Source organism: Vipera ursinii (genome assembly GCF_947247035.1).
Source record: "Vipera ursinii genome assembly, chromosome: 1".
Taxonomy (NCBI): Eukaryota; Metazoa; Chordata; class Lepidosauria; order Squamata; family Viperidae; genus Vipera; species Vipera ursinii.
Window position 1 is genome coordinate 103,189,037 of NC_139512.1, and position 13,158 is coordinate 103,202,194.

Here is a 13,158-nt window from a genome sequence, read left to right on the forward strand (position 1 = left end):
TCTCAACAAAAGAGAAATAAATATATGGCTGTAATCTATAATAATGTATTATTCTGAATGAAGAAGGCTGGATCCTAATTTGTCATATATTAGTTGAGCATAATATAAACCATGGTGATTAAAGCATGAGTAACAAAAACCATTAGAAATATGCATAAATTATAAGGAGTGGGGTGGGAAGAAGAGCAAACAAAAAGGATAATAATGATTCATTTCAAGAACCCCCAAACTCTCAACTTTATATTATAAAGTGCAATTTCTCAGAAGTGAGCTAAATGTAATTGTATTGGAATTTTACCAAATCTAATGAAACCGTGTATATAATCAAACAAATATTTTCACTTGGAACTAAACTAATAGCTAAATAACTAGCTCTCAGTTGATGCATAAACAAAAATGGATTTTTACAAAGAAAGAAAATCCTATTTCAAAAGTTAATTTAAACATTTATTTTTATTTATTTATTTATTTATTTATTTATTTAGTTTTCTATACCGCCCTATTCCCGAAGGACTCAGGGCGGTTTACAGGGCATATTTTAAAAAATATGTTTTAAGTTTGGTTCCATTGAGTCAGGCCTGGTCTTTGGCAGTTATACAGATAAATACCCACTATCTCAACCTGTTCCAACCAATAATTCCTATTTCTTCCAAGGACAGTCCAGGTATCTTTTTTTTTAAAATTCCATTTATATCCCGCCCTTCTCCGAAGACTCAGGGCGGCTTACAAGCTTCTAAACCCCATTGAGCCACTTGTTCTATTCTCTTTTTCCACTTCCCTCAATTTTGCCAAGCTCTGTTATTTTTTCTACTCCATTGCCTGCTCACATCTGAAGCCCAATGTATGTGACTCTCTGCTTTTTGGTCATCACTTCAAGTGACTAATCAGGACTATTTCATCCAGGACAAACTGGATTTTCTTGAAGTCCATGGTACTTAATAATTGTTCCTAAATCAATTATTTAAAGCCATTTATGTTCTATCTTTTGATCTCTCTCAATCTCCAGCTTTCAGAGTTGCATAATAGTCCTAGAAAAGTCATTACTTTAATTATACTGATTTTTGTTGTCACAGAAATACCCTTGATCTTATTTAACCTTGCCTTCTTCCCATGAATCAAACTGCTCGGCTGTCCAATTTGAATTCTGAGTCCCAGAAAATCAAAACTGTCATCTACATTCATTCTCTCACATCAGCTCTGAGTTCATTAGCATGTCGGTTGACATTATCTTTGTAACTTTAAACTTTAACTTTAATCCATATTTTTCACTCTCCGGGTCTGCTTATTTAATGAGCTCATTTCGGTCTTTTTGCTTCGGCTAAGAAAGTAGGCTTGTCTAGGCATCTCAGACTTTAGTGTTTCTAGCTTGAATTGTGTTCTAGCTGACATCTATTCCAGTCTTGTCATGGTTTACAGTAGATTTGCTGAACAAGTTCAATGATTATAGGGACAAAATGCATGTTTGTTTTACTTCCTTCTCTATTCTGAACCATTATATCTCTCCCTATGCTTTTTTTCCGCGCGGGGTGTTTTTGTGTATGGTTGCTGTTTTACTGACTCTTTACTTTGTAAGGGAGTCAATTCCTGAATATGTTGTCTCTGAAAATGTTTCTGGTATTTATAATTCAATTGGTAAAGGATTATCAATAGATAATTGGTAATTTGGGCACTATGGTTTAATCTGTTTTTAATTTTTGTATTTTGTATTGTTGGTATTTATTGCCCTGTTCACCGCCCTGAGTCCTTCGGGAGAAGGGCGGTATACAAATTAAATTAAATAAATAAAATAAATAAATAAATAATCTATATATCTACCCGTAGATACATTTCCTCACTAACTTCATGTCATCCAAATCATGGTTGTTCCAAGGGTGCTTTTCAAAAGGCAACTGGACTTTCATTGTTTTTCTTTGAAGACATTTTGCTTCTCATCTGTGACTTCAGGGTCATCTGAATAGTGCAAACATGTGTTTCATCAGTTCCAAGAAGGTCCCACATCCATTTGCACTATTCAGATGACCCTGAAGGCACAAATGAACCTCCAAGTGGCCTCAACAACTCTCAGAGAGAGTGCTAGCGGCCAGATGACTGCAAGGAATATAAATCCTTCCATTCCCCACCATTCAGTCAGAACTGAAGAAGCTTCTTGGATGAGAAGCAAAATGTCTTCAAGGAAAAACAACAAAAATCCAGTTGCCTTTGAAAAAGCACCTTTGGGATTCACTAACTTCATTTGCATATCCTGGACCTCTTCCATGATTATTCTAGTCCTACATCAGTAGTAAATTTTCTATGCTTGCTCTTCTTTAAAAGATTGCTAATCAATCAAATAACATAACATCTATCTGCTAACTTTCTGGACTGAGTTATCTTTTTTTATCGACAGGTAGTCCTAGTGCAACCCTAGATGCTAGTCCTCCAGCATCTAGGGTTGCACTTCTCCATTTCCATATTTGGTTTCCTCTCATTGGTTTACTTGATTTTGATGTTGCCCAAGAGTAGAATCTGTGGTTTTGTTAGACAGAGCAGACATCAGCAACCAACGCAATATTTTCTTCAATAATCTGTTAACTTTTCTTCTGTATTATTATTTTTCCCCAGTACAAATCTTCATGTAATTCCAAGCTTATTCATTTTCCTAACTTTTACATTCCAATTAACCATTTGAAGTGCCCACGTCTTTTCTAATGTTATGTTTACTACTAAATGCAAGTTGCAGTAGAAGTTGTCAGTGTTTTCCACCACTGCATTTGTAGTGGTGACATACATTTATATAACACTGAGATTCCTACCAGACATTAATTCTAGCAGATAATATCTTAACATTTATAACCAAGTCCATCCGTAGGGAAGTCATGGTTGACAGACATTAACTCTTGATTTCTTTACATAGTCTGAAAATATTTATCATATGGTCATCTGATTTATAGTAATTAATCTGGCCCATTTAAACCTACATATGCCTAGTAGAAGGGACGCAGTGGCTCAGTGGGTTATGACGCTGAGCTTGTCGATCAGAAGATCAGCAGTTTGGCGGGTTGAATCCCGAGTGCCGCGTAGCAGCGTGAGTGCCTGTTACTTGTCCCAGCTTCTGCCAACCTAGCAGTTCGAAAGCACGTAAAAATGCAAGTAGAAAAATAGGGACCACTATGGTGGGAAGGTAACAGCATTCCATGTGCCTTTGGCGTCTAGTCATGCCGGCCACATGACCATGGAGACGTCCTCGGACAAGCGCTGGCTCTTCAGCTTTGAAACAGAGATGAGCACCAGCCCCTAGAGTTGGAAACGACTAGCACACATGTGCGGGGGAACCTTTACCTTTTTTTATGCCTAGTAGGCTTCATTTAGTAGGCTTCGTACTGCTTTGACCATTTCAATTTTCCCTTGCTTCTCACATTATGTATATGTCCTTGAAAGACAAGGAGCTTCTCTTTTAGTATTGGCATTATCAGCAGCCTAGCTTTGGACTACATAATATCATCCCCGCAGGCTCCTTTCCAGTAATTATAGAGACTCCCTTTCAACATGAGATTTTCATCATCTGGCATAAATTTGTTTCAATTTTCAGCCATGCTTGATGACATCCTTATTTACACTGAAACTCCAGACTTGGTTTCACTTTTAACATGCTGATACTTTGTAACTAATAAACATGTTCTTTGAGGAATTTCCAAGCCTCAGAGTTCTGCTCTATTCATCTCTGACTGTCGGTCGGAACCATGACACCATAATTTTCTTCACAATAGTACATAAGTGATTTGCCATTGCCTTCTATCAAGTTTGATTTTGGAATTCATTCTTCCGAGTGGATTGGCTGTCATCTCATCTGGAGGGCCCCATCTTCCCTCATGCCTGTCATGCATTATCTTAACCTCCTTTTTCAGACAAGATCACCCTACCAAGAGTTCCAAATCCACCAGCATTACTTTCAGATAACATGAAAGTTACCAAGCCATCCCACCATGTCAAGTTTCTAATTCACAATAGACATAACTTAGCTTATTGCTCCGTAATACTAAGTGTGATATTGTAAGGTTTCTTAGCATGTCTCCTAAAATACAACTTATATTTTAGACTGTATCATCTGCTTTACTGAATCCCAAATCATAGATGAAGATTTTAGGAGTCTTTAAAAAGAACAGTCAGTATTCTTAAAACATGCATCCACAGTAACGGTGCAAATAATCTCTTGCTCACGAATGAAAATGCACAAATGAAATGATTCAACTGATGGGACAACTCTCGTCCAATTTTTAGCTATTCTAGTGATTATCCCTTAAAATGTTCCATTCCTTCAAAATTAGTTTTTGATATCCATTTCACTTCATAAAAACTCTTCTCCCAAATCAAAAGGGTCATGGACTTTGGCCCCTCTCCATCTGGTGACATCATGATGCTCACATCTGTTGATATTCAGAAACCAAACAATATTTATATTTTGAAGAGTGGTCCTGATCTTAAAAGTAGGTGCCCACCTGTTTATTTTTTCGAAGTGTCACATTGTTCTATCCCCAAGCATTTTCTCATTCTTAGAGCAGAGAATTTTTTTTTTGATATTGTGCTGTTTTGAAGCATTATGCTTCCTAACACAGCTGTGCAATGCTTTGTGTTTCACTGCCATGCTAACTTAAGAAAACATCCAGCTGCTGTAAAGCATGCAAAGAGATGGTGCATTCTCGCTCCCATAGGTTTTGGGGAATCTAATTCAAAGCATGGCGCAGACCTAGTATATTAAACCTTTTGCAATTGAGCATATAGTGCTCGGTTTGGTTCCATTTTTAAAAAAATATCTTATATTTTGTATTTACAGAATTTGCAAGAGATTAGAAGCAGAGGCATGGGAAAATGTACATAATTCCATGCTTTTGATTTTTTTTTCATTTTCTCTTTGCAAACACAAACAAACAAAATATAATAGAAAGCAATAAACCTGAATGTGACCTCTATTATATTTTGAAGAATTACAGGAGTCAAATGTTATATAAAGAGAAAAATAATACCCCTTATTAAAAAGATAATAATTGTCCTTTGTATTTTTCCTCTACTGATATAACTCAGATTCACTAATATTATGACAAGTTTTGAAGCTCAGGCCTCACTCACCGAAATCATCTGGATATAACAGATTTGATATTTGAACTTTTCTGGCTCCTTCAGGATCATTTCTTACTTACTTCCTGAGTTGGGCAGCCATTGTTGCTAAATCAGAAAATTGAGAATTGTGAGTTAAGAAAAATGGGCACAGGCCAGTGGTGGGATTCAGTCAGTTCACACCACTTCAGCAGAAACAGTAGCTAATTTTTTGTTGCCCAGGCCCAGAATGGACTTCCGGAAGCGGCATCCACACAGAGAACCAGTTGTTCATATATTTGAATCCCACCACTGGCACAGGCCATTGCTTATTGGTTCTGATGTACTGTAATATCTAGATTCCTTCCTTGAATTGGGAATTCAAGTGAGAATCAAGGGGGTGGAGGATATATTTTGGGCATCATGAAGTCATTTTACAAGATGTCCAGATATCTTTTTAAAAATCATTTTAAAGAGACTGAAATTTCCAGGGTCAAACATGGCTTGAGAGTTCAATTGTCTTGGCATAGTTCGTATGCTGTCTTAAGAAATAAGCACATAATACCCAGCTTGTAAAAGTGCCATCTTTCCTCTTCTTCTGGAGGATTACATGAATCAATTTTATTAAAAACCATGTATTATTTATTAAATGTAAATTATTTATATCCTACTAAATGCCCAGAAGCTTCCTTGTCTTGGCCCCTTTTATATGTTGTGATTTAATTGCTCTCTTCTGTGATGGAAGTCCAGATTAAGCAGCTTTTTAATTTTTTTTGTGAAAAATTAAAATTCTCCATGATAATTTACAAAATGTCATTTCCTTCTAAAGAATGGCAATACATGCACAAACTTTCTCAAAATCCAAGTATTACTTTTTGGTTGGAGGGAAATATTAACAAAAATGTAAATGATAGAGTAAAAAATGAAGCAATCAATATTTGCAAGCAGGTCAACACAGAAAACATAGGTCTGAGATTGGCAAATTTTTCAGGTGGCAGGGGCCATCAAGCAATTTTATATAATGACACAAATCACAGGAAAAATAGAATTAAAATCATCAAATTTTCACAAATTCCTCAAATCTCGTGACGTTTTGGCAATCTCACTATGAAATCTGCGGAGATTTTGTCATTTGCATCTAAGATCTCATGATATTTCAATATTCTCACCTTACAAATCTTGCAAGATTTTGAAGACCATTATACTCTCTAGTCAATTAGCAATCTCACTGAAATTTAAATTTTTACATTACATTTTAGTTTTGCATTAAAAGTGTGGTTGCTTGGATATTCCCTGGAGATGTTCCAAACTTAGTGCTGTTGCCAGTTGTCATTAGATTTTGAATACAGTTATAGTAAAGTTAATGAGCATCAGGTACTTGGCACTATCCATTTATAACTGCTTGATCCAACAGACTTCAATTTTTTTAAAAAAAAAGCCAGATAGAAATAGATACTGTTAAAACTCAGTTTGCTAATTTGGTAAGGTACAATATAATGCCATGCCAGGCTATTTCTGTATGGTCATTGTATTCCAGGTAATTGTAAAGATAAATGTAAAATACAGTAGTTAGTTCCTAAATAAGCTATAGAGTCAATATAGCAGGTATAAACTACAGGATTGTAAAAATCAAAAGTGGTTTGTCCACCAATTTTACTTACTGCACAAAGTAGTAAGTAGGATCAGATCACCCTTCCCTAAAATTATATAACAGGAATAAGAAAGCTGATCAACTTAGGAAGAAACATTATTATTACTATTTTTATCAAATTTACTTGCCACTCATCTCGCAATTCGAGGCATCCTAATGTTATTTGTATATGTTATGCTCTTAAAAAATTTTTAAGTCTCAGAAAGTTTTCAAATTATTTACTGATGAATACATTTGATTGTTACATGATCTCTTTTAAATGAGATTGATTTTTACTAATTACCCATTATGAATCAATGAAACTACAGACCGCGTTGGACAAGTCTGAGCATTAAATTCTAGCATAAGAACAGAATATATTAGGCTCCATCAATGTCCCCTTTAGTTTAAAATGTGTTGAGACACCTCTATGTCTAGCCAGCTATCTTTATGTAGTAAGCATTGTGCAACTGAGAGTTTGAATGATGCAATTATAGTGTGTCAGTTCCTCTGAAAAGTTTACTTTTACATAAGTGATTCCTTCTTGACCACAGTGAATTATGCCATATTTCACCTATATTCCTAATATGCTAATTCGCACTTTAATAACAATTTTAAAAGAGCACTTTAAATTGCTTTGAGATTATGAAGCAAGTCACACAGAGGAAACACAGTCAGCTCTCTTTAAAAACATGCAGATGGAAACATGTTTACAAGCCATTTTTAATCATGTGCCATGTATGTTTGTTTTTCCAATCTCATTTGATTATTCAGAGATATCCAGCATCCTCTGCTGCCATAGAAATATGCAGGGTGGGGCAGGGCGGGGGAGGGAGAAGAACCATCAGTCAACTTCTTGGCACATGGATTTTTAAAGTGGAAAAAAAAATCTATGTTCTGCTATCACATTTTCATTGCATGCTATGTGTGTCTGCATAAAATGAGTGCCACTGTTTTGTATATACGGAAATGGAAACTTAAGGATAAGTTTGTTCAAAATTCATACTGGGGGAAAAAAAAAGTAAGACAACAAAGCTAGAAGTTACTCCAATAACACAATCTGAATCATCATGAGTGCCAGCCTCAGAAAATGTTGTGAGTTCTAGGCAGCTAGATGAGAAACAGACCACTTGGGTGCCAGCTTCCATCCTACTAGATATAATCATGTTTTTAATTACAGACTTCTGCTTACAAAGTTAGGAGCCATGTTTCTAGCAAGCTAACATTCTCTTTTTTCTGTTTTCCCCCCATTAACATTTTTTTTTCTTTAAACAAGAGTGCCCTGCACTTCACCAAGCTACCCAGGATAAATGTGCTCCTTTCCCCCACCCCATACCGTTACCACCTAGTTTTGGAACCCTACCGAGAGATTTCATGTCAACGAAAGCATGCTTAGTGTTTCAATAGCCTTCTGCTTATATGTTTGAAGATTCGAAACTGAATGGGGAGGTGGCCAAGGCAGCGCTGGCAAATGAAGACTGTCCCCACATAGACCAGGCTATGTCACCTGAGGAAAGTCTGCCATTTACCCGTTCTGGCACTCGGGAGAGAGATGGACCTTGCTTCCTCTTATCAACCGGGGAATATCCCTGCCCGCCTGATGGAGGAATAAGAAAGGGTATGTAGATAAGGTCCGCCAATCACATAGATAGTAAGATAGTTTAAGATATGATTTATTTAACAGTGTTTTAAGTTTGTATGAGAATATTGGTTTCTTACACTAAAAGTAACAGCCAAACATCTTAATCCATCCATCAGACAAGAAATGGAGATGGCTGAAATTTGCACTTGCCGTTTGCTATTATTTGAAGATAATTCTACCTGATAAGGATGTCCAACGTGTTCTTTTATTGTGAATTATAACCTTAGTGGTCATATGACTCCACTTTAGATTTTTTTTCCCATACTGTTGTTATGGCAGTCCTGGGCCAACCTGGTGCCCTTTCTTTCAACACTACACATATTTTCAACCCTACAGTTTTGCTGTTAGTTCCTTCTTTAACTTTTCTTTCCCAGAAGGTTTGCAGAGGCAAGAAGGAAGCTTCTCTGTGGCAAAAGCAGTTCTTCGCAGAGGGAAAGTGGTCATTAAAATATCTCTTTACCATTTCTCCTGGCAGAAGCTCATGTCCCTAATGGGTTTCAGGATCCTAGTTTGTAAACCACCAAATTAAGAAAAGCTCCATCATTAAACAGGCTAGTCAACTTGGAAATATTATATTGTTGAAGTTAGTAATTAGTAGCTAATTGGACAATGCAGGCAAATTCTATTATTTGTCCACCTCTGGTGAAAATTCCTAGTTTAATTTAAAAGGCATAAATGCTTTATAGTTCAGAACAATAGCCACTTTTCTCGTACTACCATCAAAGTTCTACCACCATTTTATGCTCCCGTGTTCAGTTGTATTAACTGATGCTGAATTTTTGTTTTTTACTGAAGTTTATTGCTGAGCTTCCTGAATATTTCTTACAATATTGTCTGCACATGTGAAAGGAAAATAAGCAAATGGTGGCATACTTAATCTAAATCCATGAGAATTAAAATCTCAAATTTGTTAAGGTTCCACCTATGATAACATTAATAAATGCATATTTAGAAAAACTGTATTTTTTTTTCATTTAAGTAAGCATAAACAAAGGCTCCATTGTGGCCATGGTGCTTCAAATGAGCAGCTCCTTCATATTGAACAGAATACTGAATGGTATATTCAGTTAAGTAAATGCAGAACTTCGACTTGTATTTTGGGTGATTATGACAAAAACCTTGTGGATTGTAGCCGCAGAGTATAATAATATTTCTACAGACACTGCAAAAACTACAGAGTGTGGCACAAATTAGTACTTTATTAAACCTGTAGGATGCATTGCATGTTGGCAGGGGAAAAAAGGGACAACTATAGAGTATACATGATTATAATTTCAAAGTTTAGTAATGATAAGATATAGCAGGATCATTGTACTTTTATATGAAAGTTTTTGGTTAAGTTTACCTTGGTAGCAAAGTGTTTTATACCTGATTCTATACTGGATACACGTTGGTCATTTTCATTCAGCTTGAGCCCTGGTTTTTGGTTTAGTGCTTTGGGACCTGGCTTCTAAACCCTTCCTCTTTTAGGATGACCAATGAACAATTCTCCCAAAGCCACTGAAAGAATGAGACTCCACCCAGTTGATTGAAAGGATGGAGCCAGCTGGCCAAAGGAATGATAAATGTCAACATATTGTTAGCCTGTGTTGAGGGGTGGGGGAATATATCAAGGACACCTTTAGTATTTCTACAGAGTTTCATTCCATAGATTGCATAACAATGCCTCTGATTTGCTGAGCTGTTTGATGCATGACTAAAAAACTGGCAGAAGGAAGAGTAAACCAAATGCATGCAAAAATGCTGGTAAACAAATTGAGTAGTATCTCTATAGCAACAGAACTATAAATGCTTTTGATGGAGGGGGTAGAAAGATAGAGACATTTTTAGTATCAGATAATACAGTATGATATGACAAAGGTTCAGTACAATCACATACAACACAGTGACTTGCTAGTATTGCAGTTTCTCTATGACAGATTGAGGGTTTGCACTTATTTTTTTCTAGCTCCTCTATAGCTCTCTCTGTATCATAGCAGTGGGACCATTGAAACATAGGAATCTTTTTCCTCCACCATTTCCAGCCAAGGCCAAGTTGCAAGGGATACTACTCTTGGCATGTCAAAGCATGAAGGATGCTGCTGCGATCAGGCTGTACGTTATTGGGTTTGCCCATTCTGATGTTGATCCAATACGCTATGTTTTTGCCTTTTTTTTCTTTTGAAACAAGGTTTTGAAATGTTATAAGCCTTAACAGCTTAGTTTGCAGACATGGGAAAATGGTAGAAAGATCCTTCAAGCCTGGAATTCTTCGAACTTCATGAGACATTCTTGGTCTCCCATTCCATAGCATGGATCAGTCACAAAGAATAGTCTTATAGATTCTAGTATTCCAATCATAATAAAGCTAATAAAAAGAGGGGAAAGCAAAGCAATGATTTCTCATTAGCTTATGTGGTATCACTTGTAACCAGATCCTGATGTTTGAAAGTATCATGGCTTTTGATAGCATCTCATGGGGTTGGTGTTACTACTGGTGTTAGTAACACTTATCTTGACCAGATCCTTCACCATGTAGAGCTAAATTGACACTATTAGTTGCTTTGGCAGGCCATAACACTGCATGTTATTGGTACATAAGATGCTAAACTGGAGGCACCGCATAGTTTCTTGTGGTGGTGCACCCCATCCTGGTATGTGCTTTTCTCAGCTAATGGTAGATCCACTGGCTTTTTGAAGTGGGTTAGATTGTCATATAGTCCAATGCTGAAACTTGCCAATGACTAAAGATTTTTGCTTTTCTCAGGATATTGTTGAGCCATAGGAACCTTACAAGAGTGTGAGCAAAATACAAGGAGTAGGACAAAACTTTGCATGGTGTCTCTTCTATGTTGAAAGCAATAAGATACACTGTAGAGAGGTCTCTAGCTGGCTGGCTGACTGCATGGGAAAAAAGTATTGGTGGAAAAGAAAATTGGCTGCCTCTGCATGTAGCTCTTTCTCCTTTCTCCTCCTTGCTATAAAACACCCAGCTTGGTTTGAAAAGCACAGGAGAGAAGCTCAAGTATTGATTATATTCTTTACATGCAGATCTTTGCAAAGAAAGTCCTGTCATTGCTAAATATATGCCAACAGAGGCAGTCAAAGTGACTTGACATGGAGAAAACGAGATGGACATTGATGGCTTATAAACGTCTGGGTGGAACTATGCAGGCATAGAAGACCTCTTCTTTGGACAAATGTAATCTCCCTCCATGCAAGTTTGCAGGATGATATATGTGGTTTCAAAGAGGGAGATATGCAGGATTTCTCTATGGCCAGAATGTAACAAATGGCAGATTTTTTTCATTGTTGTTGTTTCATAGCATGAATTGCATGGAAAAAAAGAAAACCCCTGAGATTGTACAAGTTAACTTACTTTACTATTAAAGGGGTGTTTTGGGGGAGGGTGGGGAGATAAACTAATATATTTTCCTTCAAAGCTCTTTACTTTTACATATGTTGTGGTAGCAAACTGTAAAGATATTCTAAAGCCGTACATTCCTTTGCAATGGATTGTTTATTTGTATACATGATCACAAGAGTGGATGGTTTAAAAAGTGCAATTGGCAGTCACATTGACCATGCCTTCATAAATTCATCACGCAGAACATGAAAATCAAGAACTTTTCATCCAACTAGACTTGTGTAAAATGTACGAACAATCTTCTTTTCTTGTCTGTTTTTGTTGGCATGCTTGTGAAATCTGGGACCAGTTTTTGAACCTGATGGAAACAGCTGGTCTAAACTAATTTTCCAGCTCTGTACTTTATTGGTGTATAGATCCAGTGTGAAGACCCTTTATGACAAATTGTTTATATTAAGTGATCAGTAAAGAATTCAACCAAAAAGAAACCAACATTGTTTTTTTTAAAAGCAACAACAACACCTGGGGATTTACAATATACAAATCAGGAAACTACTTCAATATAAACTTATTTCGGAGTTTCAAGAAACAACAAAATGGCACTGCAATTTAGAGTTCCGAATAAAATGCATGCACAAGGTTATGCAAAATAATTCTAGCATGAAATAAATTTTGTATGATGGTTTCGATGCCTGCTGTATAGTGTAAATCAGAATTCCTTTCTGAAATGTCCACAACTTCCCAAAGAAATGCTTTTGAAATTGTAAATAAATGCCATAGAAAGATTCCCAATGGAACTATGAGAGAGAAAAAAAGCTTTGGTTATGCTTTGCTTATAAGTTGGTGAACTGGTGAGAGCCTGAGGAAGTCACCTCTCGAATCCTTGATACAACTGATGTCTTCAGTCTTCACAACACTAATAAATATTTCCATAACTGAATAGATAAAGCCTAGAGAGTTTGGTAGATTTTACTCTATTTCTCCTTTCTCGATTAATAATAAAAGTTTGGCTTATTTAGTTGAACATGTGAATTCAGTTTTTCTTACTACTGTGGTTCTCTTAACAGCTGATAGTAATTAGAAAGATGTAGAATTAGATACCTTTTAATCATACTAAATAATATCTTAAATTACCTAACATTAAAGGTAGTCATAGAGTTTTGAATCATATCATTTTACTTCAGATTGAAAGAAAACATTTAGAATTTTCATCATAAATTTGCTTGTAGCTAAAGCACTGAAGCAAAACATTACAGTTTCATCACATCATAAGACTTAACTACTTCCTAGGAAGAAGCTAAGGCTATTGATGATGATGATGATGATGATGATGATGATGATGATGATGACGACGACAATGGTGATGAGAAAGTTTAGGAATGAAGTATTTCATAGGATAAACATAAGAAAAACACAAGACAGTAGCAATAAAACTTACATGAATAGACAAGATGGTTTACTTTTCCTTAT

The 13,158-nt window shown here is 36.2% G+C and overlaps 1 protein-coding gene across 1 annotated transcript in view; it reads left to right on the forward strand.

The window, feature by feature from the left end:
- The window catches only part of KCNC1 (potassium voltage-gated channel subfamily C member 1), a gene marked incomplete at both ends in the record, with an annotated part of 173,330 nt that extends 161,893 nt beyond the window's left edge, over nt 1-11,437 (forward strand). The window contains 2 exons of the mRNA XM_083376847.1: nt 8,130-8,318; nt 11,373-11,437. Coding sequence (XP_083232973.1) covers nt 8,130-8,318; nt 11,373-11,437 — 254 coding nt within the window. The remainder of the gene's footprint in view (nt 1-8,129; nt 8,319-11,372) is intronic.
- Nucleotides 11,438-13,158: the final 1,721 nt, after the last annotated feature.